Raw genomic sequence first — 20,147 nt, forward strand, 5'->3', positions numbered from 1 at the left:
AGGTGAATGTTAGTAAAAAGTAGTTATTGTATTGCTGAGAAGTTAAAATTCAACAAAGAACTTGCAAATTGAATCCCAGATCTCCCACCAGCAGCCATGATCTTGCCACCTCCCTGAGCCTCGGTTTCCCCATCTGTAAAGCAAGGAGGCTGACCAAGATCAAAGACCTTTTCCTCTATCTGACCTCTGAGCAACATTAAGGGGCTAAATGCCGTATAGATAATAGGAATCTGTGAGCATGGATGGGATACCCAGATGCTGACCCACCTTTAGAAAGTTCAGGCTGTTTCAGGTGAGCTGGCAGAATAGGTTGCCACATATCCGTGGCTGGAAATGCTGCCTCTGCTGTGAAGTCTTCTCCCTCCAGCCCAGAGCTCCCCATGCTTCACCCAAAGGGCTCCCCTGAAAGTTCCTGAGAGGAAGGCAGCCTTGTTTCCCAGCACTGCCCCAGCCCTGGTTGTTGCCCGTCCTCTAGGACAGTGGTCTGCAAACTGCGGCTCTCGAGCCACATGCGGCTCTTTGGCCCCTTGAGTGTGGCTCTTCCACAAAATACCACGTGCGGGCGCGCATGTATAGTGCGATTGAAACTTCGTGGCACATGCGCAGAAGTCGGTATTTTGTGGAAGAGCCACACTCAAGGGGCCAAAGAGCCGCAGTTTGCCGACCACTGCTCTAGGAGGTCCCACCAGCCCATCACGGCCCTCTCATACACTTGCTGCCTACCACCTGCTCATCTCTGGAACCCAGCCCCTTCGAGATGCCCAGCCCAGGGCTCAGACTCTCTGGGAAAAACCATCCATTCCCATTCCCGGTGGCCCATTTGCTCCCCTGATGGCCCCACTTGTCTCCCCCAGTCCCTGACCCCCCATGGCCATCACAGAACCTCATCCTGCAGAAGGGCCCAGCTGAGCACCTGGCTCCCTAGTTGAGGTGCAGCTCCACACCTGACACCCCAGCCCATCAACTCTGTTGGCTTCCCTCCCCTTCTCCATCCAGGTGGTCACAATCTCCAGACACAGCGGTCAGGCTTCCTAATGGGCTAGAATCGCTGGACTCACACATCCCCGGGCTGCTTAAAGCCCACTGTTCATGCCCAGCACCAGCTAACACGGGGCAGGAAATGGCACTGACAGGTCCTGAACAAAGCCCTCCAGCTGCATCCCAGCTGGGCCTCCTGACAACTTCTTGGCTATCACACACACACTTGCCCTGGATCCCACTACCTCTTTGCATTAACATTCTGAGTCGTGGTCATTTTGACTTCTCATCACAGTGCCCACTCCCTCCTGTGCCCACACAGGAGGAACAGCTTTCCCCATGCCCACCCTACAACCTGGCCTCATGGACCCCCATTCCTCTTGAATTTCCAGTCCATGTAGTTGCTTTCCCTGACTTGCTTTCTCAAAGGTCAGCCAATCCATGTTGTCTGCAGTCTTCATAGCTCACATGACTTTTCTGGAGCATTTGATACTTTCCAATCCCAGGTTCCTCTTGCCATCCTTCCCACTAAAATTCCCCAAAAGACCATTCCTGCTTCCCACTCCTCGGCTCCCAGGAGCCAGATGGTTAAAAAGCATAGGATCAGTATATCTACATTTAAGACTTAATAGGCAGCCCTGGCCAGGTAGCTCAGCTGGTTAGAGCAACATCCCGATACACCAAGGTTGCAGGCTCAATCCCCAATCAGGGCACATACAAGAAGCAACCAATGCCTGGCCGGCACAGCAGAGTGGTTGAGCATTGACCTATGAACCAGGAGGTCACAGTTTGATTTCAGGGCCCATGCATGGGTTGTGGGCTCGATCCCCACGGGAGGCTCTCTGAAATCAATAAAAATGTTTACAATTTTAAAAAGCAACCAATGATTGCATAAATAAGTGGGACAGATTTTTTTCTCTCTTCTTTCCCCTGCCTCTCTAAAATCAATACATAATTTTTTTTAAAAGACTTAGCAGGCAAGCACCTGTTTAATGATTCTCTGACACCCCTCGGGCCCCCACCTACACGGTAGGAGGACTAGTGACCTAATCAAAAAGCAATGAATGAAATTTCAAGATTAGTCAGGATGTGGGGGAAATATTTGGGAGGTTCTGAAAATCATAACATATACACCTAGGTCCTGCTGGTGAAAAAGGTAGTATTGTCATTGCTTCTTCATTTTTCAGGTCATTTAACTCAGTTCTCTTCTGGCCTGATTAGCTGACCTGTGTCAAGTTCCAGATCACTCTCTGGGACAAACCAACTGAACTGGAGGCATCGTGTGGAGAGTGAACATATTGTATTAGGAAGGTGAGGGGAAGAAGGGTGCAGGTCAGGAGAGGACACTCGCTGTAGAATGAACCTGGGGGGCCAATGGGTACAGCACCCAGGAAGGGGCAGACAGCCTCACATCATGGAGCTTCCCTGCCAGCCCTCTACCTCTGGACAAGAGCCAGCCAGTGTCTAGCAGACTCCACAACCTGCTGTGTGTGGAAGACACACAAAGGACACACCCACCTCCTCCATGTCCACAACATACAGTGATTCTAGGTTTGTGGGGCTTGGAACTTGTATGAAATGGGAAAAAGAAAAGAAAAATACTAAGATGTAACTTGCAAATTTAACCAAAATGTATGACCATGTGACCATATAGCTGGGGCCCCTCCTAGGGCTGTGGAAGGGGCTTCTTCAGCTTCATGATAAACTAGACATAGCACCCCCGAAGCCAATAACAGGGGCTCTGTGATATTCCAACACCCAGAAAAGCTCCTGTACCCAGCAGGAACTCAATACACGATGCTGAAGAATGGACTTCAGTCGTCACCCACTTGAGATAAATATTATTTTATTTCCATATTGTGACATCTGCAGCACAGGTATTCAAATCTCATAAAGATATAAAACCCATATTCGGAGGATGTCCAGTGCGCTTAGAAGATGCTGGGACAAGCATTCACGCGCTAGGCCCATGACAAAGGGAAACCGCAGGGACTGAATGACACCCCACAGTAGCCATGTGTCTGACGATGTGATATATGGACCAATTCCAAGGCCAGAGCCCAGGAGAAGCAGCAGAAGAGCTGCCTGGATTAGAACCAGAGCAACAGACACCATGACTGCACCTCCCTAGGCCACAAGACAGGTTTTTCTGTACATAGGCTATAAAAAGTCGAATAATGCCACTAAGACCCTGAAAAACCAAATCACTAGAGATAGACAGAAATTATTAAAAGTTAAAACCAATCCATAAAATAGTTAACTAGAAACTCTGTGCCTGGTGCCAATCAATAGCAAAGTCAACAAAAATAGTAAAATGTAAAATTTACCCTAGTAAAAATCTCACCTACAATCACTATTGGTTAGCCCATATCAAGCTCAAAAATTACTTAAAACCAAAAACTATCATCAGCAAGAGATTAAGAAGGTAACTTCATTGAAAAGTCAATGTTAAACAGTTCATTAAAAGCTTTTTTGTTATAAAAAAAACACAAAAAAAAACTTTCCCAAATAGCTATTTCAAGGAAGACAAGCCTGAAAGGTATGAAATGCATCCTCGTGCTCACTGCCGGATACCAAAAAAGGATGCCAGGGATAACAGGCTGGAGGCCCCGTCCACAGGCTTGCTGGAGGTGTACTGGATGACGTACTCTGGATAGACCTGGTGCTTCTCAAAGATCACGAAGATAGAAGGGTCTGACATGCTGTTCACACAGCTGTCGTAGAGAACGTTGCCCTGGTCCTCCTTGGCTGGGGGGCGGACTAAGGAGGCATTGCCTCGGGTGAACTCGCCCACCAGCACCCGAGCCAGGAACATCGTGTAGCACTTCGAGTCGGGTTTGGTGTAGTGGTGGGAATATGCAGCATCTCGGGCAAAGTAGCTCCCTGCAAAAACACGAACAGGCTTAGTTGGGCACTGGGAGGACAGCTGCAGCCGGGCAGGAGGGGCTCTAGCATCCTGCCAACCAGGCAATGCCAATGGCCTCTGCTCCTCTGTCACCACATCTTGCTCCTGTCCTCCATCCTCCCTCTTTCTCCAGCCTTCCCCATGAAGGGCATCAGAGGGGACACAAAATAGACAGAAAACTCCTTTCACATTCTGAATATGTCAGTCAAATCATAAGGCTCTCTGGGCATAACACTACTTAACCCCCAAACCTGTTTCCTCAGCTATAAAATGGAGCTGTCATGCCCAACTTCATAAGGTTGGTGTGGAAAGTGACCAAGATCCCATACATGGAACCACACTGGCAGCCCAATGCATACAATTATGAACCCTGTTTAAGGAGAACTTGAGTTGGAAGCTGCCACCTATACATTTGGATTTACAACCTTCCACTGGCTCTCATCCATCCTGACACCATAGTCATCATGCTGGACTAAGGCTAAGTTGTGGACAACTGATGGAACTGGGACAGGGATTGTTGATTATACTATCACATCACTATGAGATTTTTTCAATTTAGTAACCGTGTGATGACAGAAGATAATGTCCTTTTCCTTAGGAGGTGTTAAAGGGTGAAGGAGTATGACATATGCCACACACTTACAAATGGATCAGAAAAAAAATGGAGGGTATAAAGCCAACATGGCAAAATATTAAAACAGGTGAATCTAGGTAAATGTATGCAGGACTTTTCCCAGGACTTTTTAAAATATTATTCTTGCAACTTTCCTTGAAATTATGTCCAAATAAAGTTTAAAAATAACCAAGGGACAGAAAAACACTCAGATAACTCACCAAATAGCTAGAATGGCATATTTACATGCATATATCTGAGGTGTTCAGAGTTCTACTCTTACAAAATAGTGCAGGCACAGGGTTGGTTGGGTAGGCACCCTTCCTCTCCTGACTTGTGCTCACCATCTCCCGAGGCCTCCACTCCACAGGGACATAGGCCCATCTCTTAAGGAAGCAAAACCCCAGCCTAAGCAGGACTGCCCATGCTAACCCTTGGGTCAGGCTCCTGGTTGCACACAAAGGAGTGAGAGGAAGGGTGCCAACAGCTGGGCATCCCTACAGATGGCAGGGCCATTCCTCACTGAGTATGAACTGGCTTATCAGCTTACACTGCGCCCCCGCCCCACCCCCATCAATTGCTTTAAAACGGTTTCCTGAGCCCAGGATAGTGCAGCGAGGCCTGATTATGCTGGTGCAAGCTGCCCTCACCCTTACCTTTGCCATAGGAAGTGCCATGAAGACCACAGACCCTCCAATCAAAATTCTGCTGGCAGATGGCGTCAACCAAACCAGTGCTGGTGCCATGAAACAGCTGCCTCTCATCCACCGCCTTCCCTCCATTTCTCTTCTGCATCTGCCCTTTTTGCCTAGAATCACAGGAGAGAAATGTGTGCTGGAGACAGACAGCACTTACCACCAAATACATGCCACCTGACCCAAGAAAACACATTTTATCATAAGTGTCACGATCCAGGTCCATGATACTCCAGCCATGGGCCAGAGAGGGAAAGGTAGAACACAGGACCTGGATGAAAAGCAGAGGGAAGCCTTTCCCTCCACAGCCTTAGGCCTCCAGCAGCAAATTGAACCCCCAAAGCAGACCAGCCTTGGGAAGACAGACGTGCTTTGTGCCTACCCCCTTGCTTCCTCATGGAGCTTAGCAGGGGGAACCTGAGACAGCTGCTCACTGGGGGGTCATCTGTGTCCCCTCTCCCATAAGTTCCCAGCACCATGAGGCTTGATTTTATCACTGGCCCAGAGCACAGATGAGACTACTCCAACCTTTTGTGGGGACAGGTCAGCAGAACCCCAGGCCTGCCATGGTGACCTGCTGTGATTCTCCTCCCCAGCTCACATAGACAACTGCCCAAGAACATGCTGGTCTTCAGGCAAAAAAGAAGGCCCCTACTCTCTGGCTGTCAGGACAATAGCTTTATGTTCTCCAGAGTGTGGGTGGCTTATACTGGACCATCCTGTCGATCTTTAGGGAGGCAGAATACAAGTGCTGGCTTTCTCCCCTCGTCTCTCTGAGGGGACATGCAGCACTAAGCTATAAAGATGATGAGATAGATTAAAAAACAGGAACACAGTTCCCAATTCCAGCAGCACTGGGCAAGCAGTGGCTGCCATCTGGAACTGTCCCTGAAGTCCAGGGCCCATTTGGTAAGCAGCTAGCCCACTATGTACAAGTGTGAGGGGACAAAGTCATCAGCCTGCTGAGAGCAAGCCCTTGACGTACCACTGGTAGACTTCCCAGAGAGCCAGGTTCTGGACTCGCTCGATCTTCTGAACATAGTAGTACGGCAGCGTATTGTTAAAAAGATTGCAAACCTTCTGATATTCTTCTGATAAAGAACTGAGGGTGATCAGCTGCAAGGGGCAAAGATTTTTATTATGTTATCATCAAAGTATAAAGTACAGATCAATCTCTTACCAAGGCTACTCCTAAAATGCTAGAACTGTAAAAGCAAGCCCTGTAGGTGATTACCACTCCCCTTTATCCCGAAAGGCAGTCTCTCCAGGTACAGAATGTGTACTATTTGTGTTCATTGTGAAACCTGCCTGAAGGACAGGTATGATGCTTACATCAGCACCATCCTAGGTATGCCCAGGATGTCCCTGCTCTTCTGACCCCACACAAGGCAGACTACATAGTCTACAAGCCCAAAGTGTTGGTGTCAATAAATGTGGAAGGCATACATTTGGTGGAGAGGGGCAAACGCTGTCATGAGCAGCAGCATTGTGTGAATGCCTCACACCACAAGCACTGACAGAAAGGCCAGGCTGGTAGACGGGCACGTGGCACCTCAGGAGCATGGCCACTGCATCCCTCCCAGCTGGGCCCAACTCTCCCTTGGCCTCTTGTTCAGAGAAACAGCACTTTTGATGGGCCAGGAGAGGCCCCTGACCAAGAGCAGGCGACTGTCACACAGAGTGACAATGCTCAAATTCCTGCACTTGCAGCCTGGACCATATAATCAGCCTCCCTGTTCCCAGAGCCATGAGGTTTGATCCAGTGATAGACCAGGTGAGGATCTCTGGGGAGTCCCTTTATAATACCATCCTCTTCCTCTACCCCATGTACAGCCTTATAGTAGCCACATCACCATCACCCCCAAAGACCCTACATGTCAGGACTTGGCATGCATGTCCATGGGTCTCCTGCAACACAAATTCTGACTCTGGTTTCCCTGTTCCAATCTCACGGGAGCTGCTAAATTCCTCTTCCTCAAGTATGGAAACCAGCCCTGCTCCTTCCAGACCAGAGTTCCTCATGGGTTCCCATACTTGTCATGGCCTCTGCTCGAACCCATGATCAAGGCACTGCACAGCCCAGCCCTGACCTCTCTCCTGCTTCCCGTGTCTATTCACACCCTCCATCCAAGATACACCTGACACCCCATGTCCTGACCTGGGCTGCTTTACGTGCAGTTCCCATCACCCTGTATGTTCTCCTACCTCTACCTGTGCAAGCACCAACCATCGTTCAGATGTGGACCCAGTGGAGCCTTCCCTAATCCCCTCAATATGGTTGCCTTGTCCTCTGACATCTGAGTGCTGCTGTCAACTCACCCTGCCTGTCACTAGTCTTGCCTGTGCCACTGGTGTCTGTGTGAGCTTTGTCAGCTCAACAAGATGAGTCCTCCCAAAGCAGTGACAATCAGTTGTAAAAGCTGGCTGCAACATGCTTGCCACCAAGTTAGCCATCATAGAGGCCAGTCTGAGTGCCCCACATAGATGGGGCAGATCTTGGCCTGAGTACTCTACTGAATTCAGCGCAATTCCCAAAATCTGACAGGCCTTAAAGGAGCTGCTGAATTGAGTGTTCCTTCTCTTGTCTTCTATTATCTAGCACCTTCCAACATAAATTTCCCTTCTAGATGTCGCTTGTCATAGTCAGTGGTTTCTTTTCCTTTTCTTGCTTAGTGTAACTAATATATATTGGCTGAGCCCAGCTCCTATTTCTACCCTTTCTAGATATTTACCAGCTCACTGTCCTCCATCCACAATACATCCTCTCCCCTCAGGACCACAGCCATCTCCTGGTGGTCTCTAGCCTTAAAATCCCCAAAACCTGAAAAAATAACCCCATGCATACCTCTTCTGTCCTCCCTCCTGAGCCCTGGCCTCACAGCTTCCTCAGTGGTGGAGGAAACAGCACGTCACTCACACTCACTGATCTCAAAGAACACTCTCCTCCCCAGTCCAAGGCAACACGAGACCCATACCTTAAAGCCGGGGTCTGGCAGGGCTGAGGGGTCCCAATGGTCTGGGATGCTCTTTGGGCCTTGAAACTTGACGTTGCTACAAAATGGAAACAAAAACACTAAGACATTTGGTTTGCACACACCAACAGACTATCACACACAGGTGGCCTCGACTAGCCAATACCACCTGTCTCGAGTATCAGCATCTCATTTTTTAAAAGTAGGGAGGAAAGGAAGCACATAAGCACACTATCCATCTTGTGAGAGCACTTTCCTCTTTGCCTAAGTGGCTCAAACTGAAACAATGAGGATACTCGCCTGTATCTCAACTCCTGTACATAGGGAGAGAGAATATAATTAAAGCAGCACAGACAGACCATTATCCATGATTTTTAAATTCAAAGAGCTCTGAAACTTGTATTAAAGAGCTCTGAATTATTATTACAAACTAGAGGCCCAGTGCATGAAATTCGTGCACTGGTAGGGTCCCTGGTGTCTGGCGGCAGCTAGCAGGGTACTCCCTCCCTTCCCCCGGCCACCTGCCGCTGGCCAGGGCCTCCCTCCCTTCCCCCAGCCAGCCTTGCCCCCTGGTCAAACTCCCGGAAGGACTCCAGTCAAGGGGACAATTTGCATACTATACTTTTATTACATAGGATAGCCTCAAAGAGGTGTATTTGGCATATAAAAACATAAAACGGATGTCAAAACTCATTTGGTAGTAGAAATTTGACTTGAACTGCCAGAGGCTGCTTGTGGTCTCTATATATCTTTCTTAAAGTGACTATGCATATTTTTTACTCAGAAATATTAACTACAGGGTGTCACATAATACAAGCAGCACATGATATTTCTAAAAATAAAAATTTTAAAAAGCTGAGTTATAAAAGACATGTGTCCCAAAGGGTTTAGGAACAAGGACTGGGAAACCAATTCAAAATCATTGCTACTCAGTTTCAGAATGCTCTGTTCTTCCTACACTAGATCTACCTTCCATTTCTGCTGGCATGAGACCTTCATCCTAAGCCTCAAAGAACTCCCACAAATAACATGCCTAGGAAAATAGCACAGTTTAAAATAACTAAGCAATAAGCAAGAATCAGCCAGAAATAAGCCCACAACGAATTAAGTTGCTGAAATTATTGAACATAATACAAAATAACTAGTCTTTCTATGTAAAAAAAAAACAAAACTAAAAACATATGCAAGGCACAGGAAACTATAATATGACCTGGAGGATCTGAAAAAGAATCAAATACAACTTTTAGAAATATAAAATACAATCCTTGATAGTAAAACTTCAATGGACATGCTTACTAGCAGATCAGACCACCTGAAGAAAGAATGAGTGAGCTGAATGATATGGGAAATAGCATTCTCCAGACTATGGCCCAGAGCAATAAGAGGATAGAAAATATTGGGAAGAAGCTGAGATGTGGAGAAGAGAGTAAGAGGGCCCGAATTTGGTCAGAACCCAACTGAAATTCAAAGAGAGGACAGAGAACAGGGTAAAGGCAATCTTCAAAGAGAACTAATGAGATTCACCAACTCACAGGTTTAAGAAGCCCAAAGTATCTCCAACAGGAAAATTAAAACACATTCTGAGACATGCTGAAGTGAGAATCCATATACCAAGATAAACAGAAAATCTTAAAAGTAACCAAAGGGGAAAAAAGAGTGATTCAGACAAAGAAGTACCAGTTAAACTGGTTGATTTCCCAAAAGCAGCAATGAAAACCAGAGGACAGTGGAATGACATCAATGTTCTGAGAGAAAACAACTACAACGAAAAATTTATACCCAGAGAAAATACCTTTCAATGTTGAGGGCAAAATAAAGACATATTCAAAACACAGTTTTCCTACAGCAAAATAAAACCATCAACAAAATGAAAAGACAACCCACTGAATGGGAGAACATATTTGCCAATGATACATTTGATAAGGGGTTAATATTCAAAATTTATAAAGAATTTATAATAAAAAAACTCAACACCAAAAAACACCAAACAATCCAATCAAAAAATGGGCAAAAGACCTGAACAGATGCTTCTCCAAAGAGGACATACAGATGGTCAATAGACATATGAAAAGATGCTCAACATCAGTAATCATCACAGAAATGCAAATTAAAGCCACAATGAGATATCACTTCAGACCTGTCAGAAAGGCTATCATCAATAAATCAACAAACAACAAGTGTTAGTGAGGATGTGGAGAAAAGGGAACTCGTGTGCACTGTTGGTGAGAATGCAGATTGGTGCAGCCACTGTGGAAGCAGTATGGAGTTAACCTCAAAAAATTAAAAAACAAACCTGTCTTACGACCCAGCGATTCCACTTCTGGAAATTTATCCAAAGAAACCCGAAACACTAATTCAAAATAATATATGCAGCCCTATGTTCACTACAGCATTATTTATAATAGCCAAGATTTGGAGCAGCCCAAGTGACCACGAGTAGATGAGTGAATAAAAAAGCTGTGGTATATTTACACAATGGAAATTTTGCCCATGGGTTTGGCTCGATGGTTAAAGCGATGATGCGAGTACTGAAGGGTCTCAAGTTTGATTCCTGGGCAAGGGCACATACCTCGGCTGCAGGTTCCCAGCCCCAGTGGGGGTGCTTGAAGGAGGCGACCAATCGATGTGTCTCTCTCACATCAATGCCCCTCTCTTTCTCTCTCCTGCTCCTCCCTCCCTTCTACTCTCTCTAAAAATCAATGGAAAAAAATATCCTCAGATGAGGATTAAAAAAAGAAAATAGAGACAGACTCATAGAGAACAGGTAGACAGCTCTGGTGTGTGGAGGGATTAAGCAAAAAAAGAAAAAAAGAGAGAGAGAACTCAAGAACATGGGAAGCAGTGAGGTGATTTCAGTGGGGTGGGGTGGGGTGGGTGGAGGTGTAAGAGGACACAGATGAAAAATGGTAAAGTAAAATAAATTTTAAAAAACAAATCAATAAACACCCCCTCCCCCAATAAAACAAAACAATCCCCTCCTCCCCAGTTTTCCAACAGACCTTCATCTAAGGAAATTCGAAAGGACAAAGAAAATGGTAAGAATGTGAGTAAATTTAATGAAACGTTCATAGTATAAAATAACAGTGCCTCATTAAATTAAAAAATAATATAAGTCACCTAGCTGGCATGGCTCAGTGGTGAAGCGTTGACCTATGAACCAGGAGGTCACAGTTCGATTCCCAGTCAGGGCACCTGCATGGGTTGTGGGCTCAATCCCCAATGTGGGGCAGCCAATTAATGATTCTCTCTCATCATTGATGTTTCTCTCCCTCTCTCCCTTCCTCTCTGAAATCAATAAAAATATATTTTAAAAAATAAAAATTTTAAAATAACATAAGTCAAGAGAAAAGTAAATGGAATCGTGTATAATAAAAGGCTAATATACAAATCGACCCAACGGCGAAATGACCAGTCGCTATGATGTGCACTGACCACCACACTCAACGTAGGAGCTGCCCCCTGGTGGTCAGTGCACTCCCACAGGGGGAGCACTGCTCAGCCAGAAGCTGGGCTCACAGCTGGTGAGTGCAGCAGTGGTGGAGGGAGACCGCGGCAGCATTAACGATGTCCAACTGACGGCTTAGGACAAGCTGTCAGTTGGACATCCCCCAAGGGCTCCTGGACTGTGAGAGGGCGCAGGCCAGGCTGAGGGAACCCCCCCGCAAGTGCTCAAATTTTGTGCACCGGGACTCTAGTAAATTATATAAAGCTCCTTATATCATTTAACAGGAGAGCAAACAAATTAACTGACTTGTACCTAAGTGAAGAACACGTGTTGTAATTTCTAGTGTGGCCTTTAAAAAAATAGTAACACAATGTATAACTTCCAAACTAATGGAAGGGAAAAAATTAAATAACAACAACAACAAAAAAACTAAAAAAAGCTTAAAAAAAAAAAGGAAAAAATAAGACCCAGTTACATGAATAAACCATTTCCATGGAGGATGGAAAGATAGTAAGGAACTAAACCAGATACCTTATGCATAAATGCCATTTTGAACTTTCCATTAAATAACTGTGACTCTATTAACTGTTTTAAATAGAGAACTTGTTTCTGAAAGTGATCAACCCTAAGAGTCCCAGGTGGCCAAGGAGGCTCAAGCAGATTTGCCTGCTGGAGTTATGAAAACAGGTTAGAGGGAAGAACCACACATCACTGCATCATGTACAACTATCAGATTACGGAGAGGGAAGATTCTGAATCACTCATATCGTAGTCTGAATTTGAGCAAAATAACCACTTTTATTTCTGATGTGTGGCATTTGCTTATGGCCCCCTTAAGACTAAGAGTGATGATAAAAGAGATCTAGCCTTACGAAAAAGACAAACTATGCCTACGTTAGGCTCTGGAGAATCAAAAATGACTTCCAGAAGTGGGAGCAGTCATAGTTGACCAAAATTCTAAATCCAGAAGCAATTAGAAGAGACTGATACATTTAACTAAAAAATAAATACATAAAAAATAAATATTTCTGTGTGGTAAAATACTTCATAAACAAATCCAAAAGACAAATAAACCAAGAGAAAATATTTACAATTTATATAACAAAGCAAGGGTTCATCTCCCTAATAGATAAAAAGATTCTCCTATTTAAGGAAAATACCAAAAGGTTGACAGAAAAATAGACAAAAACACAAATAGTCTATAGAAAGAGATAGGAAAATGGCTCTTACGTGTTAGGAAAAAATAGTAAGCCTTACTTATAAGAGAAAGCAAATTAAAATGCATGGCTATACCCTTTCCCACCTATGAAAATGGCAAAGATCTAAAAGCTTCACCCCTCTGTTGGCAAAGTCAAGGGAAACTGGCACCTCATGCATTCTGGGACAAATGCATAATGGTTCAACCTCATGAAGAGGAACCTGCACTGACCTTTTAGAACTCTAATCTGATGACCCAGGTCCACAAATATGAAACGGCACATACACCAGATCATCCCTGTGGGGTTATACTTGTAATAGCAAAAACTCAAAAAGATCAAGGGCCAGGCCCAGAATACTCAGACACCGAGAGTGCTTGGGCACTCAGTTACACAGCCAACAAACCTTTAATGCTTTAACCAGTCTGAAGGTTTTTGTTCTTAGCAGAGCACACCCCCCAACTGATACACACCGTAAGTGACAAGTTCCCCAACCCCACTCACCTGGTTTGCTTCGCCTTTACATCCTGAGGAGACACGTATTTGGGTCTCCGACAAACCTTTCTAAATGTACCATAGACCAGGTTTCTCTGAATAAATACTGCAAAATACAAAATAAACACACACACACACACACACACACACACACACACACACCCAAATGTCAGTGTTCAATATACAAATTAAATGGGTTTGAAAGCTAATCCAAACATATAGACCCCAGAATCGTCTGTTAAAAATAAGGCAGTTTTACCTATTTCAAATATTCATAAATAGCAATCCTTAGGAGACTGGGTTTAATGAATAGATGAATGATTAGTAACTGACACATCAATTATATATGAGTGCTTTTAAATTGTTCCTTCCGATCTTGTTTAAACTATTATTTTGCTCAGCAATTTTTCCCAGTATGGATATAAAAAAACTTCAGCCCAGCCTGAGACCAAATTATCACATCTTGAGCCAGTGGGATTTAGAGTTAATATAATAATTTTACTCTTATGACTTTTCTTAAATTGACTCTATAGCAGTACAGTATTTCTCAACCTTGTAAAACCCATACCATTATTATTATTATTATTATTATTTTTTACAGAGAGGAAGGGAGAGGGATAGAGAGTTAGAAACATCAATAAGAGAAACATCGATCAGCTGCCTCCTGCACACCCCCCACTGGGGATGTGCCCACAACCAAGGTACATGCCCTTGACTGGAATCGAACCTGGGACCCTTCAGTCCGCAGGCCAAAGCTCTATCTATTGAGCCAAACCGGTTAGGGCCCGTACCATTTTTAATCAGCAAATTTCTTGTCCCATGCCCATCCCTAAGATCCTGAGATTCATCCTGAAGGTGAAAGGGACAACACCCTTTGAGTTGAAAAACCATGAATACCTCCTACAAATTAGATTATATGTCCCCACCTACCAAGAAAACCTTGTCAAGTCTTACTTTCTGCACCTAGGGTACAAAAATAACTTTTTTTCATTTAAAAAGCATTTTAATATTAATTTGTATATATCTGTAACTTATCTTACTGCACTTGAGGTGTGTGTTCCCTATGCTACCGCCCAGGAGGTCATCAAGATCAAGCACTCCTGAGCCGATCAATGATTGTCTTTCATCATTGATGTTTCTATCTCTTTCTCCCTCTCCCTTCCTCTCTGAAATCAATAAAAATATATTTAAGAAAAAGGTCAGGCACTCCTAGGGGTTCCCCCATGTTCTAATGGGAGCCCATAATCCAGATCCTGCTACTACAACCCCCTTTGCTATCCACTGTTCAATTTCTCACTACTCTGTTAATTAGCATACAAATTTTATTGACCTGTTCACTAACATTGTGATGAATCTTAAATGGGCTTTTCACTAGTGAAATTAAAAGTTATTCAAGACGTGTATGTGAGACTCAATCCCTATCCTCCCATGGGCAGGGTAAAGTGAGGCCTTTTCCCGAATTTACCCTTAAAGAGGATACACGAGGTTAAGTCCCTAAGCAAGCCCTGCCTGTGGGGATTCTGTCTACGTGATACCAGCTAACAAATGTCAGAATTCAGCCTCTCCTCTAGAATCCTGGCATTACCTTGAGTGACTCTTTTATGACAAGAGTCCCTAAAAGGACAGCTGAGTCTTTCCCAACCCTACAGAACAAGTCATTTGGTTTGTTGTGTGTTTAAATGTACTTGCTTCCTAATATTTAGTTCATAACTGTGAGTGGCAGATTTGGGTCTGAAACTTGCTTTCATTATACCTAGTAGTGAAGTTGTGAGGAGAGAAGTTAACTCATCTCAAGCTTCTTGTGGCTACTGCTATCTACCACCAACACAAAACTGTGTCTACCAAGCTTGAAGCAGTCTGCGGTGAACATGTTTTTCCTGCAGTTTGCAGTCAACTGCATGTGTGTGCTCTTATTCAGCCTCACCTGACTTTCTGTTCTGTCCCCTGGAAGTGTGGCCTAGGTTGAGAGTGATCAAGGTTGCATCTGACATTTTTGGTTTAGTTGTTTTGATATTCCCAATAGTTTAACAAATATTTCAAACAACAGCAACCAGATAGGTGATAGTTATATACACTTGATCTTCAAGGCAGTTCTGACTTTCAATATTTTGCGTATCTCTCACTGTCCCTTTTGGGAACCTGCATTTACCAGACTGGATTGGTTGGTGTTTGCCAACAGATGCTAAGGCTGGTAAGCAGTTCTCACTGAAGAGTATTAGACACTTTAAGATCCCTGTAAGGGCCCATCGAGGCAGCAGCCATTCTACCTTAAGCAAAACCACCAGTGCTACAAAACCCAAGCAAAAACAACTGACTAAAAACAGGCAATTAAAGTGGCTTTAGGGTAATTCACTAAAGACACTTTGTTGCCCTCCACACAGAATGAAGGTCCACAAAAATGGAGAAAACAGTCAACTGTGTTTAAAAGAAAGCCCACTTTAAATCCATCTGGAAATGGCTTAAGAGAAGTTATAGAAAAACTAAAACTTAAAAATAAAAATCCTCACTCTTTGGCCAGGTCACTGGAAGACCTAGCCAAAGAGTGTTTGGCCTGCTTCTGTCTGTCAAGGCAAAAGGGACAAGTCATTTAAGGCACAGTTTCAGGTCACCATGAGCACACAAAAATATGCTTCCCAGCAACTTTTAGTTAAGGTATGCTTCTACCACGTGTTTAACCTGGCAACCCATCTATGCCAAAGGTGCCTATAGAAAAGATGATATTAATGTTACCACGCTGGGGAGTATAAGGCAAAGCTGCATAGCAGAACCACTACGACACTTGTTGGGGACTAAGGTTTATCCTCGGACACAGAGGGACTTGGCCATGGCCAATAGGACAACCACCAATGCACAGTGCTGACCCTGCTTGTCCCTCCCTCCATTGTTTGGGCTCCTAGCCCCTCCTCAGGGTCCTCTTCCACTCCCCCTCACCCACTCTTCAGGCAGTTTCTCTTTGATTCTGCTGGACTGGCATCATCTGTTTATAGGTCTGTCTCTCCTTCTATATGAGAAGCATTTCAGAGCAGAAATCACCCTTCCTTTTTTTCCCTGGCCCTCAATGTGTGAACAGTTCGTCTAGGGTTTATGTGGAAAAGGCACAGCCAGCAGATGACCAGGCCCTGTTGGGTGAGGGCAGTGAGTCAGTAAGTACCTCTAAAGTCTAACTCGTATTTGTGCTTTCCAGCCTGGAACTTGAGAATGGCTGCCTGGGTGTCAGATCCTGGTGTGCAGTATGCCAGGTAGGCCTTCTCCAAATCACTGCTGCTGACGGTGGTTGTGGGATGCTCCATGCCCTGCAAAGCAAAAAACCAGATACTTCATGAAGGCAAGAATCTACAATGATGAAGACAGACATTGGTGCTGTCCTTGTCATGTTGCAGACTTGGTGACAGTGGAATGAGTATTATGGGGGAGGCATGAAAGGAGCAGGGATATGGCAGGACAGGGAGGCACGAAACAGAAGCCAACACAACTGCTTCCTAAAAGTTGCCTGGGAAAATAAATTATAAATATGGGTGCTGCTAACCAGGATAACCATGATGGGAGCAATGGAGGAGAGAGCATTCAGTGACTCAGTGGATTACACAGCATTCAAATGAAGGGGAAACATCAACAGAGAATCCTCAAACACTGCCTGACTGGATGGCCTGAGCAATGCTGCCCCCTTTCCATCTAGTCTTGTTCCTGCCATCCTTTAGTCCAGAGGTTCTCAACCTTCCTAATGCTGCGACCCTTTAATATAGTTCCTCATGTTGTGGTGACCCCCAATTTCATTGTTACAAATTGAACATAATTAAAGCATAGTGATTAATCACAAAAACAATATGTAATTATATATGTGTTTTCCAATGGTCTTAGGTGACCCCTGTGAAAGGGTCGTTCGACCCCCAAAGGGGTCGCGACCCACAGGTTGAGAACCGCTGCTTTAGTCATAGGACAGCCCTCCTTGTTTTCTTTTTTGATCCCTCGGAGAGCTCTTCCATTTTTTCAATTATCCATTGTGATCTCTCACTCTCATTCCAATTACAGTGGGGCCTTGACTTACGAGTGTCCCAACTAACGAGTTTTTCGAGATACGAGCCGTCTCTCGGCCGATTTTTTGCTTTGAGTTGCGAGCTAAAATTCGGGTTACGAGCCAGCTTCAGATACCCCACCACTAGTTGGCGCAGCGAACATCACAGTGAACGCCACATCAGCCCAGCATCACGTGTCTCACTCGTTCACTGTTGATTTGACATACGAGTAATTTGAGTTATGAGCTGTGTCACGGAACAAATTAAACTCGTAAGTCAAGGCCCCACTGTACCTATACGATATCTAAGATTTTGGGATAGACTGAGCTTGAATTCTAGCCCCAAACCTATTTCCTCTATAACCTTAGCAAGTTATTTTAACTTCTCTGAACCTCGATTATCTCAACTCTGTAACAGGAGTAATAATAGTACTCCTATCATTACAATAGTATCATACCATCCGCAAAGGGTTGGAAAATAATTAAAATAAGACATTCAGGGCACTTAGCACAGTGCCTGGAAAAAAAGCAAAGGTAGGCAGAACTATCAGGTGGGTGCCTGGATACACAAGTCTGATAATTGAAGAATCTGGTCTGGAGACAGAGACATAGAGTTCACTTGAGGTGGGCACCCCTGTCAGAAGAATCTATGTGATCACCCCTGAAAACACACAACTGGAAAGAATGGTGTTTTCCCAGGAGTGTGCGCTAGACCCTGAGAAACCCCTACATTCACCAAGGGGACTGGAAAAGAAGCCCATGAAGGACACGGAGGAGAAGCAAGAACGCCAGGTGTGTGAGGAAGGAATGGACAGCACTCTGGGCAAAGGCTGGAAGTGCCATCGGATTTAGCCCAAGCCCTCTCCCCTTGACAGCATCTGTGCCTGGCTGGGTTCCACCTCCTAAAAGTACTCCTGAATAGTGACCAGATAAACAGTAATGGGAACAGAAGTCAGGTTCTGGCAAGTCAGATGGTTGGGCTGTTCAGGTACAAAAGGATGAAGGTAACAGTAGGGCTTTTAGATCAAAGCAGAGGGGATCACAGGAAAGGGGGGAATGAAAAAGCTAAGTTGAAAAGAGAAGCCTGTTGAGAATAATCCAATGAGAATATAGGTCAGGGTAATGCATGCTGGAGCCCAATACCTCAGGGACATCGGGTTTAATGCAGGAAACTTCAATGGGCCAAGAACAATAATTCTTGCCAAGCCAGTGTGGCTCAGTGGTTGAGCATCTACCTATGAACCAGAAGGTCACGGTTCAATTCCCAGTCAGGACATATGCCGGGGTTGTGAGTTCTGTCCCCAGTGTGTGTGTGGGGGGGGGGGGGGGGGGGAGGGCACGTGCAACGATTCTCTCTCATCACTGATGTTTGTATCTATCTCTCCCTATCCCTAAAATTCTGAAATTAATTTTAAAAAATATTTTTTTAAAAAGAAAGAATAGTAATTCTTTTATATACAAGATTAGGTTATGGGTTTAATTGTGTTCCCTAATCCCCTGTACCTGAAAAATGTGACCTTACTTAGAAACAGGATCGTTGCAGATGTAATTAGTTAAGATAGGCCCCTAATCCAACATGACTGATATTCTTACAAGAGGATGGCCATCTGAAGACACACAGGGAGAACACCATATGATGACAAAGGCAGACTGGAATGATGCATCTACAAGCCAAGGAACACCAAAGACTGCCAGCAAACCACAAGAAGCTAGGAAGAGAGGCAAGAAAGGATTACCTACTGGTTATACAGGAAGCATGACCCTATAGCAGTGATGGTGAACCTATGACACGCGTACTCATTTTTTTGGTTGATTTTTCTTTGTTAAATGGCATTTAAATATATAAAATAAATATCAAAAATATAAGTCTTTGTTTTACTATGGTTGCAAATATCAAGAAATTTCTATATGTGGCACGGCACCAGAGTTAAGTTAGGGTTTTTCAAAATGCTGACACGCCGAGCTCAAAAGGTTTGCCATCACTGCCCTATAGACACCTTGATTTCAATTTCCAGCCTTCAGATATGTGAGATAATAAATCACTGGTATTCTAAAGTTTGTGGTACTTTGTCATGGCAGCTCTAGGAAATTAATAGGATCGAAGCAATTTGGACCTAAAATTTGGGGGTACATGCTGAGCTCAGGCATAAAAGAACCTAGCTTTTCTGAGAATCAAGAAAACTATTTTGAATGGCAATTAGCAGAAAACCAAGAAAGAAATACAAATATGAGTGACACCAGAAGTGTGTGGGAAAGGAAGGGCTAGAATGGACAGGTCACTTCATGAGGTAGTCCCGCTGATGGTACAAACTGAGACCATGCAGCAGACCATCACCAAACACACACACATGCATCTGTACCCACCCGCACATAGTGTGTCTATCATACCTACATAGTCATCCCCAGAGATTCTTTCTCACTATTCTAAAGAGGTTATGCACTCTGAATACACTGCATTATAGAGTAGTGGCACAGCACTAGCTGGTTTGGCTCGGTGAACAGAGCATTGGCCTGCGGACTGAAGGATCCCAGGTTCGATTCCAGTCAAGGGCACATGCCTGGGTTGCAGGCTCGATCCCCAGTAGGGGGCGTGCAGGAGGCAGCCAATCAATGATTCTCTCTTATCATTGATGTTTCTATCTCTCCCTTCCTCTCTGAAATCTATCTACCTAGCTAGCTAGCTAGCTACCTATCTACCTACCTATCTATATATACACTGAGTGGCCAGATTATTATGACCACCTGACGTTTGTAGGCAAATTAGCTATAATTTCCCGCTGAAGTTGCTAGAGGGCCAGACCATTATAAATAGGGAAGGTTGTTTACGAGAGTAGAA

The 20,147-nt window shown here is 44.5% G+C and overlaps 1 protein-coding gene across 2 annotated transcripts in view; it reads right to left on the reverse strand.

Moving 5' to 3' along the window:
* Positions 1–2,807: 2,807 nt before the first annotated feature.
* The window catches only part of PARP12 (poly (ADP-ribose) polymerase family, member 12), a 49,262-nt gene continuing 31,922 nt past the window's right edge, over positions 2,808–20,147 (reverse strand). For both annotated transcript variants that reach the window (XM_005875002.2, XM_014546722.1), the window contains exons 7-12: positions 16,451–16,592; positions 13,309–13,405; positions 8,167–8,242; positions 6,177–6,307; positions 5,153–5,304; positions 2,808–3,861 (exon numbers count right to left, since the gene is read on the reverse strand). In XM_005875002.2, the coding sequence (XP_005875064.1) occupies positions 3,539–3,861; positions 5,153–5,304; positions 6,177–6,307; positions 8,167–8,242; positions 13,309–13,405; positions 16,451–16,592 (921 nt within the window). In that variant the 3' untranslated portion in view covers positions 2,808–3,538. The remainder of the gene's footprint in view (positions 3,862–5,152; positions 5,305–6,176; positions 6,308–8,166; positions 8,243–13,308; positions 13,406–16,450; positions 16,593–20,147) is intronic.

This window comes from Myotis brandtii, unplaced genomic scaffold, assembly GCF_000412655.1.
Source record: "Myotis brandtii unplaced genomic scaffold, ASM41265v1 scaffold455, whole genome shotgun sequence".
Taxonomy (NCBI): Eukaryota; Metazoa; Chordata; class Mammalia; order Chiroptera; family Vespertilionidae; genus Myotis; species Myotis brandtii.